This window comes from Cadophora gregata, assembly GCF_030347475.1.
Source record: "Cadophora gregata isolate MNR1 chromosome Unknown scaffold_7, whole genome shotgun sequence".
Taxonomy (NCBI): domain Eukaryota; kingdom Fungi; phylum Ascomycota; class Leotiomycetes; order Helotiales; family Ploettnerulaceae; genus Cadophora; species Cadophora gregata.
The window spans coordinates 673,170-698,882 of record NW_026695930.1 but is presented as its reverse complement, the minus strand read 5'-3'; the positions used below and the strand labels follow the sequence as shown (position 1 = coordinate 698,882).

Sequence of the window (25,713 nt, the reverse complement as noted above, 5' to 3'; positions counted from 1 at the left end):
TAATAGCTTTAAATTACTTTATTTTATTATTTAAGACTAGTTAAATTATATTTCTATTATTTATTTAATAATAAAAGTATCTATCTTATACTTAATATAAGAGAGTATTTATTTTAAACTTCTTATAGTTAGTTAGTTTAATAGTAACTAGCCTTTAAAGAGTTATTAAAAAGGTAGCTAGCTCTTTTAATTTATTAGAGTAAATATCTTATAGAATCTAGTAGTTTAACTAGTAAGATTATCTTATAAGTTCTCTATTAATAAGAGTAATAAAAAGTACTTTAAGCTTATTAGAAATCTATTTATTTATATTAGGTTTATTCTTCTTTATAATATTAAAAGGATATTATTTTTTTTACTAAGATAAGCTATTAGTTATAGTATTTTTTATTCTTAGAATATATTTAATTTTAAAGTCTATTAGTCTTATTTAAGTAATTTAGTTTATTAGAAGAGCGCTAAGTAAATTACTTATTACTTTATTAGGCTATTTAATTAATACTTTAGTATTAATCTTAAGGATAAAATAGACTTTATAAAGTTTACTATATATCTTTTTTATAGCTTTTAATACTTCTTAATATTTTCGCTTTATTATATTATATTTACTCTTTATTATATTTTATAATCTGCTTTTAAACTTAGTTAAAAATCGCTTTTTATCTTTATTAAGCTATTAAAGGACTACTTCTTAATTAACTAGGCTTACGTTTATAATAAGGATAATTAGCTCTACTTTTATATTATAGTCGATTTTAATTAAAGCTAAAGTACTAAGAAGAGTATCTTTAAGTAACTTTATTATAAGCTTTTAAGCGTTCTTCTAGTTAAATATAACCTCTTTCTTTATTATAGTATAGATTAGTATAATAATTATAAAGAAGTTAGGAATTCAGATTTAATAGTAGATAATAACCTTAATAAATACTTAAGCTTTTATAATACTTTTATATTTCTTTTATTTATAAATTTTAAGAACTTTTATTATTTTAAGATATCTTCTATTATAATCTATAATAAACTTTATTATCTTAAGTTTAAGTAAATAATATTAAGACTTAAAGCTAACTATTACTCTTATTCTCTTAAATTAAATAAGAACTTTATTTAGGTTTTAAATATACTTTATATTAAACTATTAAATCCTTAGTAGGACTTCTTTATTATTATAAAATAACCTTAACTCCTTAACTCTTATATTATCTATATAAGATAAGTTAATATTTAAAATATAGTTTAGTAAAACCTTATAACTAACTTAGATAAATTAAGTAATTAAGTTTATAGCTCCTTATAGTAGTTTAGTTATTTATAGAAGATTAATAGGTATATAAATAACTATTATATCTTAAGATTTAAGAGCTAGCTTAAACTAGTTATACTTAGAAAATAAATTAATAAAGGATACTATTATTAATCTAGTAAACTTATTAGAGAATTAATTAATATTTAGTAGTATATTTACATCTTAAATTACAACTTTACTTATCTTTATAATAGCTATAATTAGTTAATAGAAGCTGTTTTCTTTCTTAGTTACTAAGAACTATTTATTCTAATAAGATTTATAGTAAAGCTTAAGGATTATTTATTTAAAGTATTCCTTTAGTATAGTAATTAGTTTTTCTTATAAAGCCTTTAAAACTAAGAAGGACTTCTCTTATTACGCTTTATAAGATATAATCTTAATTTTTAAAAGTAGTAATACTTTATATTATATAAAGTTAAGTTCTATTTTGTTAAAGGCTAAAGTTATTTCTTTATTAAGAAGAGTCTAGAATAATAGCTCTCTTTCTTATAGTTATAAATATTTCTTAATTATTAGTAAATTAAACCTTTTCTTTATAAGCTGATTTTCTTTTAATAAGTTTAAAAACTATTTAGTAATAAAATCTCTAAATAGTTCTCTTAGTATTAATAGTTTCACTTTCTTATCTCTTTTAAATTAATTATTTACTTTATTAGGCTTATCTTTATTTAAGTTTTTAAGATCGACTAATTAAATCTTATTTACTTTTCTCTTATATAATATATCAATTTTAATTAGTTAGTCTTATTATATATTTATCTTCTTTTCTTTTACTTTTTTATTAAAAAAGAATATAAAGTTCTTCTTTTCTTTTTTTATTTAAAATATAAAAATTTCTAACTTTTATTCTTATAATCTTAAATTATAAGTTCTTTTCTTATACTTTTACTTTCTCTTTTTCTTATTTTTTTATTTTTTTATAAACCTTATAAGCCTCTTAGTAGTTAATAGGAACTAGTAATCTTAGCGTATTAGTTTCTGAATTAAAATAGAACCCTTTTAGGTCTTCTTTTATATTAGTATTTACCTTAGTAATATATTATCGTATAGTAATAGAGTAGGCTTTTATGTAGTAGAGAGCTTACTTGATTAAGTAGAAGTTATAGTATTAAAAGATATATTTAAAAGAATATTACTTCTTAGAATTAGAGGCTAAATATATATTATATATATATAATATACCTTTATAGTATATTTGAATCTATAAGAGCTTATTATTAAATATATTAAATATAAAGTTAATATAATAGACTAATTATATAAGTAAAGCTAATATCGTAAGGCTACGAGGCTAGAGTTATATAATAAACCTAAGACTAACTTAGTTCACTAGTAGCTATATCTCTTTTACTTATTCTTAAGGCTTCTTAAGAACCTCTTCTTTTTATTATTTTTTCTACTTTATATTATAGCTACTAATAAATATTTACTATATTATTATATTAGAAAAAATTAACTTTACTTATAAAAGTTCTAATATCTACTTTAGCTAAATTCCTTAAGTACTTTTTAAGTATAATTAAGTTATATCTTTAGCTCTCTCTTTTCTACTTTATTTCTTATACCTTATTACTTTCTTAAGTACTTTTAAGTATAATTAAGTTGTCTTTATAACTTAAGTACTATCTTTTACTTTTTACTCTTATACTTATACTTCCTTATAAGTAATTTTAATTCTTTCTAGAAAATAAATAAAATGTAATATAGTATTCTTCCTATAGTTAATCCTATTACTTCTCTAATACTAAAAGAAAGAAATCTACTTTTATAACTTTCTCTAAACTCTTTTCTTACTTATATTATATCTTATAAATATAATATAAGAGAGAAGAATAATATAATCTTTCTAACCTTTTATAGTAATATTATATCTTCTACTAAAAAGAATCTTTAAGATTAATAAGATTATTTCTAAGAAGAATAGTTAGCTCTTATACTAATAGTTAAGGCCTTAAAAAGCTTTAAGAAACTCTAAAGATTAGCTAAATACTAAGATAAATAAAATAAAAACCTCTAGAAGATAATAAAAATACTTAAGAACTTAACTTCTAAGTTAAAGAAGCTAAAGCTATTAAGCTCTTAATAGTAAGCTCTTAATCTAAAAAATAATAATAACTTTAATAATAATAGATTATTTAGAAATAATTAAGATAATACTTCTTAAGTATTAGTAAAGTTTACTTTTAATTACTAATAATACTCCTAAAGACTCTTACTTAAGTAATATATTAATAAGTTTTTTAGTACCTTTAATAACTTAGAATAATATACTTAATCCGCTTTTATAATTAATAAACTAGATATTAATACTAATTATTATTTAAATAAGAAAACTTAATATACTATAATATATAATTATACTAAGAGTAATACTTAGAGTTATTTACTTCCTCGCTTTAAAGTTAATATTATAGACTTTTTTATAAATACTAAAGAAATACTTAGTTATTTTAGTAGTATTTATAGTAATACTTTTAAGTAATAAGATATAAAAATAGCTTTAAATAAGCTCTAGATAATAGTAAGTAAGTTATTTATTAAGTATTACTTAAAGTTCTTAAAACTTATCTAAGATATTTATATCTTATTTACTAGAAGCTTTATTACTTACTTTTATAACTCTTTATATCTAGCTCTTAAGAATTAAGTAGTTTATAAGTTTACTCTTAATAGAAGTTTCTAAGACTTTATCTTTATAATAGATTTCTTAGATAAAGAAGTATATTAAACTTAAGAATAATATTAGTGAATTATAATAACTACTTAAGCTCTTATACTTATAATCTACTCTTTAATCTTTACTTTCTTTAAAAAAAAGTTTAGTTATTTTTCTACTTTTTAATAATATCTTTATTTTAGCTACTTTAACTCTAATAATAGCTACTTTAAAAGTAATTCTTTTTTTTCTTAAGATAGTTATATATTATAATTATAAGAAGATAAATTATATTACTAAGAATTACTTAGAGCTTTATATAATAATAGCTATAAAAGTTAAGGTATTAGAAAAGTACTTTAGTATTAGTCTCTTCTTTAATAAGAAAGTAAATAACTTAAAAGAAATACTCTTAGAATTAGAAAACTTAGAACTTTAAGAGAAGATTTTTTTTTAAAGTAAATACTTAATCTTAAGAAAATTAATATATATTAACTAATAAGTAATAAAAGTTTTATTATTCTTTATATATTATTTTATAATAATATTAAAATTATATTACTTATACTTTCTAACTTTAAAGTAAGTAGTTTTACTTTTATTAATACTTACTTTACTAAAGACCTTATAAGGAAATCTAGTATAAAACTTACTCTTTTACTTGATCTTATATAAGTAAAAGACTATAATAGATAAGCTAATAATATTACTTTTTATATAAATTTTTTAAATATCCTAATTAAATAATATATATAAAAGAAGATCTTATTTATTCTTTTAGATCTTAGGAACTATAAGATTATTTTAAAATAAACTTAAATAGTTTATTTTAATATTTAGTTAAATATTAAAAATTATTATCTTATTTAGTTATATAATAAAGATATTCTTATAGTCCTCCCTTAATTAATTCAGTTCTTATAAGACGCCTTATAACTATTAGATATATTCTAAAGATAAGTAGCTATAAATATAAAGGATATTAATGAACCTTTTTTTTACTAAGTAATAGTTTAGACTATAGAGAATATAAAAGAATCTACTTTTATAAGTATACTTTCTACTAAGCTTTAGTACTTCTTCTTCTTTTTCTAAAAGTATTATATAATAAAGTAAGAAGCTTAAAAGAAATACTATTAGTTAGAAAGAGAATAAAACTAATAATACTAAGAAAATTAAAGATTTATCTAAAAGCTTTTTATTTTAACTTATAATAGCTAAATATAGAACTTAATTAGATAAATAAAAAAGAAGCTATATAACTTTACTTTATATAAATCTCTTATAATAATCTTAAAATATATAATATTATTTTATTAGTACTTTACTAAAAAAGGAAAGACTCTTTTAAAGATAGATATTACTAAGATTAATACTATAGTATTTTACTATATCTTATAACTCCTTAAATTAGAATTCTTTATAATAATACTAAATAAAATTAATAAAGTAATTAATTAAGTAACTTAGAAAGTTAAGTTATAAAGTTCTTTTAAACTTAAGGAATTATATAAGGATATCTTTAAAAAGAACTTTTTTTACTAATATAAAGAATTTACTAGTACTTTCTTAAAGATAACTACTAACTCTCTATTAAACTTTATTTTAAGTCTAGATTATAAGATTAAACTAGAAAAAGATATTAACTATAGATATAGCTCTTTATACTAGTAAAGTAAAGTAAAACTCTAAGTAATAAAAAAATACTTAAAGAAAAATCTAAATAAGAGTTTTATTATCTTAAGTTATATTCTATTTACTTACTTAACTCTTTTTATAAAGAAACTTAATAAAAGCTTATAATTTTATATTAACTATTAAAAGCTAAATAAAATCACTTAAAAAGATAAGTATCTCTTACTTTTTATTAATAAAGTATTTACTTAGTTAAGCTAAGCTAAGATCTTTACTAAGATTAATATCTAGAGTATATTCTATTAGATTTATATAGACTTTACTTTTAAGGAATATATTATATTCTATACTTAGTATAAGAGTTATAAGTATAAAATAATACTATTTAGTTTAATAAATAGCTTAGCTATATTTTAGTAGTATATAAATAATATAATTTTTAACTACTTAGATAATTTTTATACTATATACTTAAATAATATTATTGTCTATTTAAATAATCTCTTAGAGTATAAGAAATATATTAAAAAGATTCTATATCGCTTATAATAATATAAACTCTTTACTAATAATCAGAAAAGTAAGTTCTATATTAAGAAGATTAAGTTCCTTAGCTTTTATATTATTACTAAAGAAATCGAAATTAACTTTAAAGTAATAGTATATATAAATAGCTAAGAACCTCTTATAATAATCCGAGGTATCTAATTATTCTTAAGCTTTTATAACTTCTACTAGAAATTTATTTTAAATTATAATAAAGTTACTAAATCCTTAGTAGAACTTACTAAAGCTTTAGTCTTATTTAAAATAATACTCGCTTAGCTAGCTATATTCTAAGTCTTAAAGGAAGCTATCTTATCTCTTACTTACTTTAAGTATTATAATATATTATATAAAATACGAATTAAGACTAATACTTCTAATAAATTAATCTTAAGAATATATCAGTTAAAAATTCTGGCGCCGGGTGCATAGGCCACCCGCTATTTTCGCTATTTTCACCGAATAGTCGCTTTTTACGCCTAAGACGCCTTAAAATATAAGAGGCCGTTGTATATCGGCCTTAAATAATAAGAGGCCGCCTTAGGTGCCCTAGGGGCCCTTTATAAGACCCACTTTTATATATAAGCTAGACCTAATTAGGAAATATATAATATTTTTAATTAAAATTAAAAATTAAAAATTATTTTTATTTTTAGATTTTATATTAACTAAAAATAATTAGACTAGCGTAGATTTTAACCGAGAATTTAAAAAGATCTATACTTTCTACGTATATCCTTAAAACTAGTCTCGCTAAGCCTTTAACACTATAAATATCTATACTAAAAAATCGCTAACATACTTATAATTCGATTCGAGTAAATACTATATAGAGGTAAGCTGCCGCCTTACCTAATCGGGCGATATAAGCCTAATAATACCTTCTTATAAGATATACTCTTATTAGTATCCTTAGTATCCTTAGTATCCTTAGTATTCTTAGTATTCTTAGTATTATTAAAGCTTTTAGTAAGCTTACTAATATACCTTATATAACATAAAAAATCGGACTCACTTTTATTTTATACGCTAGTCTTTATTAGGCTTATAAGCACCTATAGCGCCTTAGTCGCTTAAGGCGCCTACGTCGTTAATTTAAATTACTATATATAGCCTTAAGGGTCGCTAGCTATTAAATTAATTAATATATAACTTAGGCTAAAATAGCGAAAATAGCGCCTACAGCGGTTAGCCGGCGGCTGCCTGGAGCCAGATCTTTTTACTAATATATTATTATAGAAGTATAGTAATAATTAGTACCTAGTTATATTCTTATTTAAGATTATAAACTTTACTAAACTTAACTATAATATCTAGAATAAAGAAATACTAGTAATTATATATTCTCTTACTTATTAAAGAGTAAAGCTAGTATTATAAATAAGATACTAGTATTTCTAAGTATTCTTAGGTTATAAAATACTAAAATACTTTATAACTATTAAGAAGCTTATAAGATAATATGTCTATTAGTTAGAGATCCTAGTAGACTTCTACTTTACTATTATATACTATCTTAGAAACTAAAATATAGTAGTAGATATACTATTATAAAGGAAATAAGATATTAATAGATAAATTAAGATAAAAGATAAGCTATATACTTAAACTCTAATTCACTTAAGCTAGCTAAACTTATATATTCTAAATAAGCTAGAGAAGCTTCCGAATATATACTACTTAGCTCTAATTAAGTTTAAACTAAATAATAAAACTAATCTAGTTACAAAGCTTATTTATATTAATCGAATTTATAAAGCTTTAATAGTTTAATAAGAAAAATTAAAAGAACTTAACTTATAATATACTCTCTAAGAAAATAATCTACTGTTTTTAATAGTCGATTATAAGTCTTAGATATAGATAGTTTATATATATAACTTATTTAATATATTTATAACTAAGTCTTTATAGCTTATTCTAAGAAATCTAAGATATTTAGCTTATTCTATACTAAGTACTACTAGCTAAGATACTTAAAGATATAACTAAGTTTATATTAAATTACTTAACTTATAATTATATAAACTATTATTAAAATAAGATACTAAGATACCTCTACTTTTTACTAATCTCTAATTACTTATAATAATACTTAACTATAGACTTTAGAAGTATATTAAAAGATAAGTTTAAGTATAATTCTATACTTATTATAATAGATTATTTCTTTAAATAAATAATATTAATCTCTTACTTTTTTATATATATAGCTTATAACTTAATATAGTTATTTATCTCTAATTACTAGAAGTTTAATAAACCCTCGGAAATAATAATATTAAATAAAAGCTTATAAATTATCTTCTTTTTCTAAAATAAGTTTTATTATATCTTTAGTATTAAAGTTAAACTCTTTATTACTTATTATACTTAAATAGATAATTAAATAAAGATTATAAACTAATACTTAAACTACTACTTTTAGCTTTTTATTAATTATTACTAAGATAACTAGTTTAAGCTATTACTAATAATAGATTATATTTAATTAACTTTATTATATAAGTTTCTAAGAATATCTTTATATTAATTAAAATATAAGTATAAGTTAAGAATAAGTCAAAATTAAAATAAGGTTTAGCTAGAGGCCTAGTAAATAGTTATTAAGAAGCTAAATATTTACTAATATATAAGTATTTACTTATTACTATAAGTAAGTTTAAAGGAAAGCTTAAGAGTTTCTTTATAATTAATAAAAGAAAAAGTAATAAGATATAAATAAATTATATTAAGAAGTTAACTAAGAGATAAGCGATTTTATATAAGTAATAATAAGGAATTAGAAAATATACTATTTAAAAAAGAAACTAAATAATTAGTAAATAAGCTTATTTAAAGTATTTAAAAAAAAGTTACTTATTTTATTTAGATCTTTTAGCTTTAGTTAAAGTTTACTTTATCTTCTTTATAAATAAGCTTTAATAATATAATAATAACTTACTTCTTAAATAAGTACTTTAAGAATAAGAACTTATCTAAATAAATACTAAATAAGAATAAGAAATTTAAGATATCTTAAAAGTATACTTTAAGTAAGATAAGATCTTATAATATTAAGCTAAATAGAAAAAGCTTAATCTTAACTTTAAATTCTATTTTACTAAAGACTTTATAACTTATTTATATAAGCTTTAAGACTTCTATTAAATATACTTTATAAAACTAAGATCACTTAAGTTATTTATTAAATAGCTAATTATATAAAAAGTAGAAGATAATAATATATATAATAAATTAGTAAATAATATTATAATATTTAAAATAAATTCCAAGAAATTTTTTAATAGCTTAAGAATAAGCCTTTCTTAAAAGAAAAAGTAATATAATAGACTAATTATAATAAGTAAGTTACATAAGTAAAGCTAATATTATAAGGCTATAAGACTAAAGTTATATAATAAACCTAGGACTAGCTTAATTCACTAGTAGTTATATCTCTCTTATTTATTCTTAAAGCTTCTTAAGAACCTCTTTCTTTTATTATCTTTTCTACTTTATATTATAGCTACTAATAAATATTTATTATACTATTATATAAAGCTTTTAAAATAACTTAAAGAGAGCTAGAACTTTTACTTAAAGAGTTTAATAGAGTCTTAAACCTTATATTATTACTTAACTTATAAGCTTTATTTTATATTTAATATAAGAGATTTAATATAATTTTATTTTATAAGTTATTATATTAGTTATAATTTACTTTATAATTTAAGAGAGCTTATTAAAGATTTAAGTAAGAGAGAGAGTATTTAAGAGCTTTCAAATTAATATAAAGCTAAAGTCTTAAAATATTTATACTTAGTATTAAGTACTTTATTTAAATAAAAAAATCCTTTAGTTTTAAATATATAATATTAGTACTAAGCAATTATTTAGATTTTAGATCTATTAAGAAAGTAAATATAATTATAAAAGAATTATAAGAATTTAAAAATTAAGAAGTAATTAAAAGGTTCTTATTAAAAGCTTAATTAAAGTAATAAAACTATATATATTAAGTACTTAACAGATAAATATAGCTCTTAACTATTATATAATAATAGAGTAAGCTTTTATATAGTAGAAAGCTTCCTTAATTAAATAGAAGTTATAATATTAAAAGATATATTTAAAAGAATATTACCTCTTAAAATTAGAGACTAAGAATATACTATATATATATAATATACTTACTAAGTATATACTAAACCTAGAATAAGCTTATATAGCGCTAGTATTCGATATATAGTATTAAAGACTTTCTAAGCAGTTAATTAATTATTATATTATCTTAAAATTTTATATAAAGGAAATAAAGGAAGTACTCTCTTAGGCGATATAGAGCTATAAAACCTAATTAGATATAAATCAAAAGTAGATAGCTATTCTTATTCTATAGTAGTACTTATAAGATTATATATAGTTAAAGTTACTTATAGTAATTAAGAAATCTAAGATACTAAGTATATTATTAGTACCTAGAATATAATATAAGACACTTTTATATATAAGCTTTTTTATAAGATTTAATTTAAGTTCTAATATTAAGCTTAGCTTTTTTTAACTTAATAATAATTAGTATTTACTTTTAATTAAAGTTTTAATAATACTATCTATTTAAGTAATTATAAGAATACCTAGATATTAAAGCTATTATTAATAATAACCTCTATACTTATTATCTTAAAATATTATTTTATTTTATTTTTAAATCTACTTATAAAGCCTTTAATATTAAGTTATTTAAACTTATTAGATCTTAGTATTTATTTTTAAAAGCTTTTACTTAGCTTTTATTACTACTTTATAACTTAAAGCTTCTATTAATATAATTCAAGTTAAAGCTCTTAAAATAGCTAAAAATAAACTAGAGTTTTTACTTAAAGTACTTAAAAGGGATTTTAAGCTCTACTTTACTACTTAACTTATAAGCTTTAATTTATATTTAATAAAAGAGATTTAATATTATTTTACCCTTTAAGTTATTATATTTAATATAATTTATTTTATAATTTAAGAGAGCTTATAAAAGATTTAAGTTAAAAAAAAGAGTATTTAAAGTATTTAGATTAATATAGAGCTAAAGTATTAATATATTTAATATTTAATATTTAGTATTTAGTATAAGTAAGTAAGTTTTCTAGTTTTAAATATATAATATTAGTATTAAGTAATAGGTTAGATTTTAGATTTATTAGAAAAAAAACTATAAAAGATTTATAAGGATTTAAGATTAAAAGAGTAATTAAAAGGTTTAATTAAAAGCTTAATTAAAGTAATATAACTATATATATATTAAGTACTTAGAAGATAGATATAACTTTTAATTACTATATAATAATAAAGTAAGCTTTTATTTAGTAGAAAGTACTCTTAATTAAATAGAAGTTATAATATATAAAACTATTTTTATAATATAATATTAGTCTCTTATAAAATAAGTAATATAGTATATTATACTCTCTATCTAAAGTAAGTAAATAAACTTTTTTATATAAATTAATAATATAATATAATATAATATAAATTATTATTATAGTAAAATCTTTATAATATTAATAACCTAATATTATAATATATATAAGGTATAATAAACTATCTATAGTATGGAAAACATATAAATAAAGACACCACATAAAAGAGCTACATAACTAGTCCCTGTAGCGTAGCTACCTTAAGGAGGGAGAAGTTCGAATGGAAAAAGTGTTCAATTGATTCTAAGTTTATCGTATGATTAGAAGTTCTTATAGAACTTCCCGGATTGTAGCTGCCTAAATGCCTGAGGCCGAAACCTCATCCCTCTGACTGTCTTACAATAGAAAAGCCTATATTACCTCTATATACCTACTAGAAGTATAGTTTAAAGTAAAATATATAACTAGAGCTTATAAATTATGAGATACTTCTTAAGAAGTTTAATAGCTTGTTTAGTAACCTATACTACATTTGCGGTGACCGGTCCACCTCCGAAAGAACTCGTTACAGTGACAGTGAGTGGTTTGCTCTTCACAGTGGCAACAAAACTCCAGCTCCCAGGGCTCACAAGTGTCATAGCAGTAAGTGGGATTGGATTCTGTCCTGCGGCTGTGATACTTAGAAGTATCGTTGGATCTTTGCTGGTAGTGGTAGCTGTGACGGTCAAAGTTGTTGCCCCTCTTTGATTTCGTCCAGTGGCACTGGTAATGACAATTGTATCCACAGGCGGTTTGACAGTGGCTGTTGGAGACGAAGCTGTTGTGAGAGTAGAACTTGGCGTAATGGTAGTGGTTGGGAGTGGTGCACATGACGTTGCTGGGGGAGGTACAGCTCCTGGCCATGGGTTTAATTGACCAACAATGGCCTGAGACGCTGGAAGAGGGAAGCCCAGCTTCCCTGGAGTGTACGGGCCACCTCCAAGGGCAAGATATGGAATAACCTCAAATGAGTTTGGGAATAAAGGTGCGCCGAAGTCCAGAGGTTCTGGGAAGATGTAATCAAAAATTGGCTGAATGAATTCACCGGCTGTTATATTTCCCGCTCCAATTGTGGTACCACTTGCCATCCTGTTCGATGTTAGTAAGATGATGTACATATCAGCCATCTCAGGATATTGGTCGAGAACAAATAAAGCCACGCATAGTCATATCAGGTATTGCTTCAAGAAAGCATGGCTTACCTGAATCCAACATATCTCGTTGCAGGGGTGAGATCAGTCTTGACCGGCGTTCGATATACAGCACGACCGAGAGGTTGTATGGCATTGTTCGGCTGCATCGGAACGTTCAAGGTCCTTTCCGTAGTCTTTCCGGTACATGGGTCTACATCGAGGGCAAACCAGTCGAGGAGACCACCGCCAACATCAGTTGTGAACGCAACTGCACGGCTCTGTCCAATTTCCCCAGCTTGGTTCGTAACCACACCGAATATGGCTTCTTCGCAGGTGACATATGCGGGCTTTGTTCCCGCTGCAGTAAAAATAGCTAGATTTGCTACGAGATTATTTACCCCTGTAGTGGTTGGGAAGTTAGAGCTCCTCTTTCATGCTTATTTTGGGTATAGATCAGGCAATATGGTGCCCTGGATGCGTGAGGGAAAATAGGAAAATCACCTACACAGAGTACCGCTGATCTCCGTTCCAGATACAGTCACATAGTCCCCGACAGCAAGTGGAAGCATCTGACGAGGATCTGGATCAGTGGGTGTAAGAGTTGCTGGATCTTTGAAGGTACTAAATAGTTTTAGCGTCGTTTTCTTATGGGAAAAAGCTGTGGCGGGCTTACAGTGTAGTAATAGGCTTCCCAGTGGCAGGGTCGTTGGGTCTATTCTTAGCCGGGCATAGTGGGTCTGTAGTCGAGCGAGGAATACAGACAGGAAATCCATTTACCGCATGAATCGATGGGTTATCTGGATCCGAGGTCCAAAGTTCATTTCCACTTTGTGAGAGGCCGAATCGTCCGACTGGATCATTCAAGACGCAGTCCACATTACTGGCACCAATTGTGAAGTGCCCAGTGCCGATGTTGATGGAGGTGATGAAACCCTGCACAGTCTGGGAAAACTTCTGGGATATGTAAACCAATCCGGCAATATTCGAACCACCAACTCGATTTCCAATCACATGTGCCTCCCATGTTACGCCACCAGGTAGATTTGCAGCACCGTTGTTGAAAAGTTCTGGCCCTAGGTCATCGGGCTTGGTTAAGCAGGGATCTTACAGTGGCACAATGAAAGAAGGTATTGAAACGTAGGTATAGCTTCGGAGAGAAATAATAGTGTCTGGAGGTAGACCATAGTGATAAAGTACTTACAGGCAACGGTAATACCGGGAAGAGTGGCAAGAAGGTTGGTTGGAACGGTTATGACGCTGCCGTCAACAGTGATGGTTCCTCCCCTGAGTGGATTTGTAGTTGTCGTATCGAGTGCCATGCTGCAGAACAATCAGTTTTATTCTATTATTGAAAAGAGAGCATCATACCCATTGATTGTACCCGTGACGTCGAATGGGCTTGGGTCATAAGGTGGAGTTTGAGAAAACACCGAGCCAATACCGAAGACAATCAAAAGGAAGAAGGAAACGATCATCTTAACCTGATTGAACATCTTGACTTCCGTATAGAGAACAAGATAGACAGTGGTTCGAGAGAAAACATCTTCGCAAGCCAAGCCAGGTAGCCAACCATATATACACGCGTGGTGTGGGTGTTGCTGCTCTGGGCTGATATCTCTCTTAACGTAGTTCGGTGGGTCTCGACCAGGGCGATTCAGCGATGGAAGTCAAAGACGTCTGATCATGATCCACAGTATTTTAGGGTGGTACTGGCTGTATGAAAAGATTACTTCGTGGACTCCTCATTTGCATCGCGGTGGCTTATCCTAGGCCGATGCGAGTGTCACTGATAACTTTCTCTTGGAGAGTGAGAGTGAGAGTGAGAGTGAGAGCGAAAGTGAAAGTGGTGCGCTGGTTCGGTAGGTAACTTAGTCTGCATGGTCGGGGTGGGGTGATTTGCCCTGACGGCGCAGGTAAATTTAAGGTAACTTAGGCGATCGGGAGGTACCTAGATAGGTAACTTACAGTACCTAGGTAAGGTACCTAAGGTAGGTGGCACTGTAGTAGTAGGAGTAGGAGTAGGAGTGGAACTTGTATCACCCAAGGTTGTCGCGCTCGGAAAGCTTAGAAGGCTTGGAAAGCTTGACTTGACTTGGCCTGCTCCAGCCACAGCGCTAAGCTAAGCTAAGCCGCTGGGCCTGTTAAGTTACAGGACTAAGTTCCTGCACTGTAGCAGTCAGCAGCACCACTAACAGCCACTGGAGCCGAGAACTTCACCCCTTGTGCGGCTGAAGACCTCTTGCCAATGATTGCTTCCCAGTGACCCTCTCTCCGTCTCCAGGTGAGGTGAGGTGAGGCGGGGCGGCGCGGCGCTAGCAGCTAGAGTAGCCTAGCCGACTTCCTGATATCATGTTCATGTTCATGTTCTCAACGCCCGCCAGGTCGGATCGTGTTCTTCTCAAGGGGAGGAGGGCCTTTGGGGATCCGAACACACAGATTTACCAACTTGCTATTTTTTGAACGACAGACGCGTACGCTTCCTGCGACGACGTGGAGTTTGCAGGCCCCGGAGCTTTGATTCTTTTCTTTCAAGGTTCAGAACGCATGCATACATGCATACATGCATAATATATATTCGTGTGCTATCCGGAGAAGACGGTCGGCGGAGACTCTTGGTTGTCTCTTTGACTGCATTTTGCATGCAGTGGAAAATTGGTTGTATGGAACGACACATGACAATACCTCATGCCTCACACGAGAGGCTCTTGGGGAGGTGTGGCAATTACTGCATGGGCTTGCCGGTGTTTCGGTCCGAAACATTTGAACTGTACCTACTGTATGCCGAAATGTATTTGAGAAACCAGGTTAGGACGGCGCACGACACTCCCAATTGCGCCAGCAGGCGTGTGCCAAAACAAAAGAAACCTGTTTAGCGTCTTGGGAATTTTCTTCTGATACTTTAAGCCATGTCTTGAACATTTGACCTGACGATTGGAGGTCCGATAGTCCCAAGCGCACAACGAAATCTTCAAAGGCCGATGCAAAATTTCAATTTCCTTGTAGAATTCGTTACAAATCTCCCGCGGGGATTTTTTTTTTGGTAGTTACCTAGGTACTGCATTCTTTGCCCTCCTCTTTAGGGCCATTCCCACCCAAGACATAGATGGCGTAGACGAGACAAACATACATCCGCTATGTTGCATGTAAATTGAATGCGATGCTATTCAGTGAGGGGGAAAAAACGTCAACTGTCCACTTGCTGTTAAAACCTTCTTTGCAAGGAAGCATGCTGTGGCGGCTCTACGATTAAGCACCATGCTCGAAGTACTTGTTTGATAGTAGGAAAATAGCCAGCAACAGTGGTACCCTGCTCCCGGCCATATTACGAGGCTTTGAAGAAGCAGGTACTAGATTTGAGAGAGTTGATTGGTCTTTAAATGTCTAATAGTACAAATTGGAGTAGGTGTATGTATTGCGAGCGTATTGGTAGACTTTGTAAGGTGAGGGAGGAATAATGCATGGTCCAATCAAATACAAGTCCGTATAATTAGATCAGCTATCTGGCCTTGATCCCACAAGGGGAATGAACATTGACAATCTGCGAGTGGTTCCCAGATCTATTTTGAATCTATCTACTGCCTGAATAATCGCGACCCGTGGTAGGAATCTGTGCAGCATGTCGCATTTTGTCTGTTACTGGTCAAGTTTCCAGGTGCCATCCTTTCATGCTTTGTGAAGACGAAACGTTATTACTAGACCGCATCGATATTTCATGGAAAGTCAGAGCTTGAAACAGGGCCATTAGTTGAAAACGTCAACACTATCAAGCACTGGAAGCCACCTGATCAAGTTATATTGGTACAGAAGTCATTTTTATGATTTCCGGATCCTCATCTGGATGGGAGACCTCGTACCGGGTGGTGGATCGGGGTGAGCAGCTTTGCGGACTTGTAATTTGACTGGACGCCTCCAATTGTTTTGTATACTTGGAGAGCGAACAGCGTTTTTCCAAAACCCTAGTCCAAGCTTCTATCTAAACACCCCTACTTGCTAATGTACCATCTTGAGGAGACGGTGAGTACCTCAGAGCCACGACTTGTTGCCATCTGTATCTGTTTACATTTTGCTTGGCCGTTTAAGCAATAGCAGACATGGCCTGTCTTTACATAGCAATGCTACCGCCAATGACAACTTCTATACTGTCAAGCTCTTGATCAGGACCATGGTACGGGCGAGCTCTACAACCTCTTCAACTTGCTGATTCGATTTAGTACCGCTCAACGACTGCTTTCGGCTCTTGTTGTCTTGAACCAAAAGATCAAGAAATTACCTAGCACGGTGATCATCAATTCTTTTGGGCTGATGCTGGATTTCATAACTGCACACACAGGCCAAACGCTTCAAGCGATGTACTCGAGCAGCTCTCGGTACTGTAAGCTATAGAGCTGGGCCAACGGCTGTCACACTGGGAACTGAACGGAAGTAACTCATTCTTAACGCGCTTCCACATGTGGCTGGGCAAAGTGTCTTGAAGTATCCCAACAGGTTACATTGTGGACATCACCAATCTTACTGTCCAGCACTGGTCAGGTATGCCTTAGCGAGGCCGTCGCGAAGCTGGCCTCGAGAGCCTAGGTAGCTTTGCATCCTGCTTCCTAAATACGTACAGGTCGTGTCGCTGAGATAGACACTGAAGTAATGGTAGAGAAATTGAACTGCGAGGCTGCTGGCCTCCTCCATTTTCAGCCGGCTCCCCTCTCCTCTCCCGTGTTGTTCCGGCATATCGCAAGGCCCTCCGAATGTGCCAGAGCCCATATCTCCACCAGATGCCGCACACGGGCCTTCCAAGTAATTTACATGTACAGTAATGTTTCGGCAGTGGCAGAAAGGTGGCAGAAAGTAAGTGTCTGACAAAAGCAGACTTGGATGTTTTTAATTTTATTTGGCTCTAGTCGACTGTCATATGATCAGCATTATCTTATCCTATCTCGTAGGTGCGCTTGGCTTATTAGCTCACGGCATTCGAGGAAATGTCATCGAATGACAGGCAGAGTTAAAAGGTAGAACCACCGATGTGAGATAGTCCTGTCTTCCAACTATTACCGAGGTGAGACAACAAGACGGTATCTTCCCCGTCATTCGCTTGGAAACACGGGCTGCTCCTCGTGAGGGCTGCGTGGCTTGCATGTTGTTATTGAATTGAGGTCCGGGGCAGCTTGGCACGCAAATCCCCCGCAAATCAGGGTCTTCCCTCCTACGGGGGTGCCAATCCCACCGAACCGCATCTCGTACTCAGGATCCACTTTCGATCTCTGTCTGCACAGAAACAGGTCGGCATGCATTGATATCTTCCAGCTGTCCGACCTTATATCCCAGGAATAAAGGATAGGAGGTTGAGGCTGAATTCAGCAAAGGACAGCTGATGAGACACAGGTGAGGGGTAAAAATGAATAAATCTCCATGTGCCCCCAGACTCCGCCGGGAGTTTCTTCATAGTCGCCTAAGAAAAGAGAAAACATGGAACATATTTTGTTTCTCGCCTTTGTTGCCAGTGCGTCAGCTTGCGTAATTCCAACTACACCATTGTCAAACACCATCACCACCCCATTCAGGATCCAGGTCCAAAATGTATCCTACCCAGCAGTCAATAATCTTTATATGAACCTCCTCGAAGCTGGAGGGGGAGATAAACATTTGTACATTGGTCCTGTTGGAACACCTACATCCAACCTCGTGTTGACCGCCGGGGTGATCGAGCAAGGCGTCGTTCATGCCGTGATTGGAGGCGAGCATTCTGATATCGACAACACGGACAAGATGTTCATGACTGAACGTGGTGATGCTCGAGCAATCTTTCAGCCAACATATGCCTGTAATCCGCAAACGGATGCTCTCCAAATCGAACTGAGATTCGTGACTTGGCAGAACCATGCACCAGGTCAATGGATCTGTGTGAGGCCCACCTATGATAATGCGTATGAGTTCCGCTATTATCCTCCTGGAAATACAGGTATGTTCGAGATCATTTCTCAAGTAAGGCTGATTTTACTGGCATTTTGCTCACGTATGCACCATCTGCAGCGAATGATCCGAACAAGTTCTGTGTGAAAGTGACACTCGTTGCAGTCGGAGCAAGCGGAACTGGAACAACACTGACTACATCGACCACATCGACAGCGAGCACTAGTGTATCCGTTGGATCTACGACATCAACATCAACGTCGACTAGGACTACATCTACGTCCACAAGCACTGCATCAAACCCGCCAGGTGGTACCTCCTCCGCTTTGCCATATACAGATATGACTTCTCAGGGATTCTCCTTCATCGGATGTGCGCCTGAGGAGCGGAATGACCCAACAGGACTAAAGGGTCGCACGCTCTCCGGTGTTCTCTACGCAGACGATACTCTCACCAACAACAAATGCATGACGTTCTGTGCCGGAAGAGGATATCGGTACGCTGGAACGGAGTATGCACGTGAATGCTGGTGTGGGAACTCTTACCCGCCTAGCCGGCAACCAAAGACCACCAAGGCCAGTCTGGCGGGGTGCTCGACAAAATGCAAAGGAGATACTTCACAGTACTGTGGGGGCGGCGACTGGCTGAGTCTCTACCAGGCCTGTGCTGCGGGCGGGCCATGTGTAAATGCCGTCTTCACTTGAAAAATACCTAATGATAATAGAACTCCGATAGGTCGAGGGCTACAAGTAATGGGAATGGTCGTGGGAAGATTGAGCATACTCCAGTGTTATAGAGTATAGTGGTGAGCTTGTTTGTGCAGCTTAGCTTTGACGAATCTCCCTAGACTTATAACTAGATATTTATCTTTCTAATATTCCACTCCTCGTTTCCCCATGCATGTCATCCCTGTCGGCCTTGGTCAGGATGTGCAACGTAGCCCATCACACATCAGTACTCGGTATATGACACGCCGCCGGCATTGTTCGACCGAATATAATCACTTCATTGCAAAAGGATACTAGTCTTTTTGTAGCTGGAATTTTCCCTTTGATTTAAAACCCTTTTCCCTATTCAAAATCGCGTCGAGCTATTTGATCCCCTATCAAAACTTGCACATCTCGCTTAAGTTAAGGTTTCCACCCTAGTAAGTAAACAAGAGGCAAGGTCGGCTCATATCAAGTACAATCAATTTAGGAAAATCAGTAGCGTAGACCTGCAAGAATGTTCTGGATCATCAACGTGAAGACGCAAAGGGAATGGAGTCACCAGCACAATATGGGCTTGCTTTACCTCCCTACTACAATTTGCTTCCAGCAAGCGAATTATTTGTGGGTACAAACCTGCATAACTTCAACCAAGGAATCCAGAGTCCGGGACCCAGTCATTCAAAAAAATGGAAGACGTAATTCGCCGATATTTACGAGCAGACTGCAAGCCTGGAAAGGTCCTCGTACTTGGTAAGCGAATGTATCCGAAAAGTATCCGAGCCTCGTTCACACTCCGGATATATACCCATCCTCCGTAGGTCCATAAATATCTTAAAAACGATGATTGATTCATGACAAGAGATATCTGTTGTTAATTCTATGTTTGCGAACCACAACATGACCACCACAATTCAGGACAAAGACCAGTGGAGCGCCAACGCGGGTACTTACGCCGAAGGCAGCAAGAGTATCAACCTCAGCAACGCCCCTACCGAGACTCTGTTCACGCACCTGAATAATGCATACCACTTTTCAACAGCCAGTGCCATTCTGGACGTCGGAAGTGGGCCCGGAATTACCATCGGGAAGCTGATCGAAATCTATGGATCTCGACTCCCTCCTAATGCGCAGTTGTAAGTGCTTAAGGACCTGAAATTGATATCTACTAAATTTCACCCAGAATCGCGTCCGATTTCAGCGCTGGCATGATAGACCAAGTCCAGAAGATCAAAGATGAGAAGGCGGGCGAGGACCCCATCTGGAGACGAGTGGAGCCAAGAGTACTCGATGCTCACACCCTGGATGGAATTGAAGACTCATCTATGAGTCACATCACCGGCACTATGGTATACAATCTAGTAGCCAATGGTAGACAAGCTCTCGAGGCGGCTCATCGTGTTCTCCAACCCGGAGGTGTCATTGGGATGACGCTTGGCGCAGGTGCTGAATGGATGGAGCTGGTAATAATATGCCTTTCGATATCCACATCTGTCCCCCTACAACAACTTTTTTCTTGTTAGAATTTTGTTGACCTTCGTGTAGATGGCAATCACGGCTAAAAAGATCCGCGGCGAGGAAGCTCCGGTGTTTCAATTTCCCAAAGACTACGGCACAGTTGCTGGTATCGAAGCAGAGTTCAAAGAAGTTGGGTTTAGCTCAGAGCATATTGAGATTATGGAAACTTCCATGGATGTGTCTGATCCCAAGCCGTTGGTCGACATGTTTGTACGAGGGAAGAATCCTGGAGCGATGTTCTTTGTCGGTGATTATTCGGAGGAAGAGCTGGATGCGTATGTGGAGGAACTGTTAAGATTGATCATAGGCAAATATCCTGATGTACCGAGGAAATTAATGGGGCTTTTGATCGTGGCAGTTGGGAAGAAGTTGGCATGATCTTAGATTTTGAAAAAAAAGCTCTGAGATCTGGCGAGCTTGAACATCAAACCAGAATCACCAAACACTTGGACAGATCAAATAATTGACTGTACCAGTCTCAGTATCTCTATGATGACCCATCATTCTGTAGTTCATATTCGGTACCTTTGGTGCAGTACCATCTTTTCCACATCAGGAATAACAACTTGGTCGACCCGAAATTAGTGGCCGTGTCCCACAGCATGACATAAGCCCTTGTCCGAACTTTAAAAACTGGCCCCCATTGCCTGCTCGGAATATATATTCCTTTCATAATGTTCTGGTCGGGGACTCGGTACTCTCTTCTGAGTTCAGGTTCTGGCTCAGGTGCAGATTCTGGCACCAGGTCTCGGTTTCTGCACCTTGTCCACCAGTTCCAACGTCATGTTCTCCGCAAGCGTGTGGTCCTGGGCACATCAATATTCGTTTTCTTCGCTGTAATTATATCCTGTTTCCCATATCATAGAGTAAGTACGCTCTCCTAACTCATAAGAAAACGGTGGTCAATTATACTCATGCTCGGGGCTAGAAATCACAACTTTTCGTCCCCTCAGAAGCTCTGCGGACACCAAAAATCAATGGATTCGAGATTCCGGACGCACCCTTACGTCTTGTCATTCCAGCAACCACATCAAATCCGAATTTGTGCAAGGCAATTCTCTCCTCAACTATTCTCAACTTCACAGCGCCAACCATCGTCAATTGGGGCCAAGGACTCCATCGGGATAACTGGGAGACCAATGCAAGTCACATAAATAAGATAACTGGAACACTTGCCTACCTAGATGCTCTCAAACAGGAGCATGACCACGAACTCGTCCTCATCGCTGATGGCTTTGATAGCTGGTTCCAATTTGGACCCGAAGTTATCAAGAGTCGCTATGCCAAGATCACCAAGTCGTTGCACGAACGCACCAAAGCCATGATCGGAGAGCTTACCTTCAGAGCCGAAGGCCTCACTCAAAGTATCGTCTTCTCTGCGCAAAAAGATTGTGGGCCCAACATGAGGCTCGATGATATCGGCTGCTATGGGCAGATCGAGTCGCCTCTATCGAAAGACTTATACGGACCTGATACAGATGTACTGGACCCAAAAATGCATTTGCCTTTGCATTTCCGTCCTCACTTCCTGTGCTCGGGGGTCATAATCGGGACAGTGCAGGACCTGAGGAAGATGTTCGTCCGCGCGACAGAAAAGATCGATACGATGCCACACAGAGGCAGTGATCAAGACATTTTCAACCAGATCTACGGTGAACAGAACTACCAGCGCGAAGTCATGAGACTGCGGCACCGTACACTGTGGGAGGAGATTCGGGATGATATCCTGAAAGTTATGGGCAGACATCGACCATCAATCACGGACCCACATCCGACAAGAAAGCCGATGGAAAGCCATGACGGAGCGCCGCTTGACTTTGGGATCGGTCTAGACTACGGGCAAGAGATTTCGCATTCAACCGTACTTTCCGAATGGGATAGTCGTTGGCTTACGATGGCTAACGTCAAAGACGCCCATGACCAGCAGAGAAACACTGACCAGAGGGTCAAAAGGGTGCCAGGAGACGTTCTTGAAGGGCCACCACCATTCATAGGACTTCCAGGTAATGTTGGAAAGAGCCACGGAAAGATAACCTCGAAATGGAACGAGCTCTCGCTGTATTCACATCTGTATACGGGGTCTATGCCTGCGATCATTCATATGAATGGACTCAAGAGTATGCGAGAAACCTCCTGGGACAAAATGTGGTATCATGAAGAGAGGAGGAATATGTTGAGTGCCATGACGAGAGATGTGGGGGCGTGGACGGTCTCTGGAGAATGGCTATCTTGGGATGAATTGTGTAGAGGGACAGAGGACGAGGTATTTAGAGACTCTCTGGGGCCTTGGAAGAAGGAAGCCAGGAAAGAGGACGAGAAGGTGGAGAGAAGAGGAACGAGAAAGAAACCGAGGGGGTAGGAAGGCTTAGGAAGACGTGGACATAGAGGAAGCTGCTGGAAGGAGTAATGCGTACTGAATAGTAGGAGTTTTCATGAAAAAGATCCGTTCCGTACAACATCATGTAATTAATAAGGCAACAAGTCAACGTTCGTAGGAAATGTAAGAGGTAGGTAGGCACCTAGGTAGTCACCTAGGTAAGGTAGGATGGCAGGTGTCTTGAAGGTCACGAGTCATGGTGTCCACACTGCTTTCGCCAAGACCTAAGTTAACCAGGTGATCAGACCTCCAGTCCAGTGTGCAGTGTGCAGTGTGCAGTGTCCAGTACCTAGGTACCAGCAGGTAAGGAAGGTACCACCTACCTTAGTGTCGTGTGGCACGCGGCGCGTCATCACTGCTCGCCTGCACCACACCACACCAGCCGAGCCGAGCGCCCAGCTCCAACCTCACTTCACTTCACGATAAGGTCTGTCCATTTTCCTTCCATTGATCCATCCGTCCTCGGCCAACAACCATCATCACCATCAAAACAAACAGTCAAAAATAATCCACCCACAGATATGATGTTCTTCAAGTCAGCTATCGCTTTCTCCGCCCTCCTGGCCGTCGCCTCGGCCATGTCAGTGGTGACACTTAACCGCGATAGTAAGTGGCGAAGTGCTGGCTCTACTACATATTACCTACCTCTACCCTACATCGCTAACACATTAACAGTCCAATTTGTCGCCGTTGATGCAGTCCCTGTCTCTAACATGGCCAGTGAGTTCCCTTGCTCTCGCCTCATCTGCTCTCCCTGCCCTGTTCCCGTGCTAACTCAGCCCTCAGAATCATCTTTCTTCGCTGTCTCCGGCTCGGTATGCGATAAGGAGGACGAGGCCGACTGCAAGGAGTTCTGTGGTCTCTCAGAGCAGACTGCCACCTGTACTGCCAACGGCAACAAGGTGACCTGCTCGTGCAAGGGCGGCAAGAGCGAGTCCAACTGCGAGGAGAGATGTCTTCTTTGTATGTCACGTGTCATTCTCACCCCGCCTTCCCCGTACTCTCCATTCCACTCCGCGTCTAGTCTCCTAGGTTTCCATCGCGCCAGCGAGTCATGAAAAAGTTTAGCTGATTAAGTTCCTTTCTTTGATAGGCATGCCAGACAAGTCTTCTCTGGATGAGGCAAGCCGTCTCTTCAAACTTGGTGGAACAAAGATGGAATTGTAGGAATTGTAAAGAGTCCCGTAGGTCTGCATTGTCCGGGCAGTGTCGGCGTATGGCAGCAGTCACTAAGTTATGAGGGTGCACAAGGATTTTCATGTGATTTAGAAATTGTTACATCTCGGCTGTGTTACCAACTATGTATTCTTTGACCTACTCGGCCAGAAAGGACGTAGACTCATTAGCCAGTGAGGCACTTGGCTCCAGTGTCGTGAAGTGTCTATGTATAGAGGCACAAAGAGATCTAACCACCTCACAGCTCTTTTTGAATGTTTCTATTTTGAGTCACGTTCAAGAGCTCTGTACGGAGTCCTGGATGAGTTTCTCCTGCATCATTGAAACGACACTCTATAATATAATGTCGGATAAAAAAGTGCGGCCAAGTCGTTGGGGGCATTCTGTCTGACCACCTGGCTCGGTGACAACGGTTCATGCCCAAAATTTATATGTCGAATGAGAATATGATGGCAATGAATTTGGTATACGAGCTGGAAGATGAGTTGAAAGCTCTAAGAATCGTTTCCGACGATGAACCAAAGGGGAAACCAAAGGTCGCCGATATGCCATAACGGATGAGACTTGTGCTCAAGGGCAAGAAACAGGCGGATCAAGAACACTTATTTGGTCTGCCGGAGGATGGGATGAAAGACTGTTTCCATCTTCATGGTAGACCAGTTCCGGGTGTAGCTTCGTTAAGGATGGCAGACAGAGAACAGGTTGAGGTATTACAACGATTTTTGAAATTGGGTAGATGCTTCAGCTGCGAATGTCGACGTTATTCAGAGTGGTGTGATTCGGGTAAATATATGATGTTGTAGAAACGCTAGCGAGATTTCTGCCGGGACTGGGCAAGGAGTAGTTAAGTAGTGATTAGAGATAAAAGTGGTTTGGATATCCGGAAAACATATTCTCTCATCTATTACCATCTCGCGAGAACAGTCGTAAAGAACATTCATTTGCTCTCACGACTCTCAGTGAATGAGCTGTGAATAATGATATAAATAGATATTCGCTCTCTTGAGTATCTTTCTCTACTCATATCCCGATGGAGCCGAACAATATCCCCCTGATCTCTTCCGCTAATTCGATAAATCCCTCCACATGCCCAACCCTATCAGCGCGTGTAGCCTGTATCATTGACATTCTAGAGATTGGAAGTGTGGACACGGAGTAGCACTGCAGTTGGAAGCCGGGCTTCCTAGATGAACGGGAGTTCCTACAGACATAGTAAGAAGCAGCCAGCATAGATCAAACTTTCCAAGCTTCAGTAAGGAAAGATAATGATTATGTATTACTGAACAATAACCCCGTGCTGTATCTTCGAGGGCTTGTTGG

General features: G+C 34.4%; 6 protein-coding genes across 6 annotated transcripts; 5 read left to right on the top strand and 1 right to left on the bottom strand.

Annotated features, from left to right (window-relative positions):
- Positions 1–11,957: 11,957 nt before the first annotated feature.
- ONS95_012994 (uncharacterized protein) lies at positions 11,958–14,767 on the bottom strand. Its single transcript, XM_058506619.1, has 6 exons — positions 14,083–14,767; positions 13,916–14,034; positions 13,388–13,787; positions 13,220–13,335; positions 12,784–13,114; positions 11,958–12,670 (listed from the first exon to the last, which is right to left on the bottom strand). Exons 1-6 carry the CDS (start codon positions 14,205–14,207, stop codon positions 12,064–12,066), a joined length of 1,698 nt encoding a protein of 565 aa, XP_058357349.1. The 5' UTR covers positions 14,208–14,767; the 3' UTR covers positions 11,958–12,063.
- Positions 14,768–18,082: 3,315 nt separating this feature from the next.
- ONS95_012993 (uncharacterized protein) lies at positions 18,083–19,490 on the top strand. Its single transcript, XM_058506618.1, has 2 exons — positions 18,083–18,664; positions 18,736–19,490. The coding sequence occupies exons 1-2, from the start codon at positions 18,172–18,174 to the stop codon at positions 19,317–19,319; spliced, it is 1,077 nt and encodes a 358-aa protein (XP_058357348.1). The 5' UTR covers positions 18,083–18,171; the 3' UTR covers positions 19,320–19,490.
- Positions 19,491–20,222: 732 nt separating this feature from the next.
- Positions 20,223–20,845, top strand: ONS95_012992 (uncharacterized protein; the record flags this gene model as incomplete). Its single annotated transcript, XM_058506617.1, has 2 exons — positions 20,223–20,458; positions 20,506–20,845. 2 exons carry the CDS (start codon positions 20,223–20,225, stop codon positions 20,843–20,845), a joined length of 576 nt encoding a protein of 191 aa, XP_058357347.1.
- A 22-nt stretch (positions 20,846–20,867) lies between these two features.
- On the top strand, positions 20,868–21,218 carry ONS95_012991 (uncharacterized protein; the record flags this gene model as incomplete). The annotated part of the gene is made up of 1 exon (XM_058506616.1): positions 20,868–21,218. The coding sequence occupies one exon, from the start codon at positions 20,868–20,870 to the stop codon at positions 21,216–21,218; it is 351 nt and encodes a 116-aa protein (XP_058357346.1).
- Positions 21,219–21,514: 296 nt separating this feature from the next.
- On the top strand, positions 21,515–23,199 carry ONS95_012990 (uncharacterized protein; the record flags this gene model as incomplete). Its single annotated transcript, XM_058506615.1, has 2 exons — positions 21,515–21,706; positions 21,769–23,199. 2 exons carry the CDS (start codon positions 21,515–21,517, stop codon positions 23,197–23,199), a joined length of 1,623 nt encoding a protein of 540 aa, XP_058357345.1.
- A 539-nt stretch (positions 23,200–23,738) lies between these two features.
- Positions 23,739–24,384, top strand: ONS95_012989 (uncharacterized protein; the record flags this gene model as incomplete). Its single annotated transcript, XM_058506614.1, has 4 exons — positions 23,739–23,823; positions 23,893–23,937; positions 24,004–24,180; positions 24,311–24,384. 4 exons carry the CDS (start codon positions 23,739–23,741, stop codon positions 24,382–24,384), a joined length of 381 nt encoding a protein of 126 aa, XP_058357344.1.
- Between the last annotated feature and the right edge of the window lie 1,329 nt (positions 24,385–25,713).

Coding starts and splice junctions, on each gene's coding strand:
- ONS95_012994 (XM_058506619.1), bottom strand. CDS start 14,207: ATGTTCAATCAGGTTAAGATGATCGTTTCCTTCTTCCTTTTGATTGTC. Junction 13,788..13,915: donor TCCCGGTATTACCGTTGCCT/GTAAGTACTTTA, acceptor CCGATGACCTAG/GGCCAGAACTTTTCAACAAC. Junction 12,671..12,783: donor ACGAGATATGTTGGATTCAG/GTAAGCCATGCT, acceptor AACATCGAACAG/GATGGCAAGTGGTACCACAA.
- ONS95_012993 (XM_058506618.1), top strand. CDS start 18,172: ATGGAACATATTTTGTTTCTCGCCTTTGTTGCCAGTGCGTCAGCTTGC. Junction 18,665..18,735: donor TTATCCTCCTGGAAATACAG/GTATGTTCGAGA, acceptor CACCATCTGCAG/CGAATGATCCGAACAAGTTC.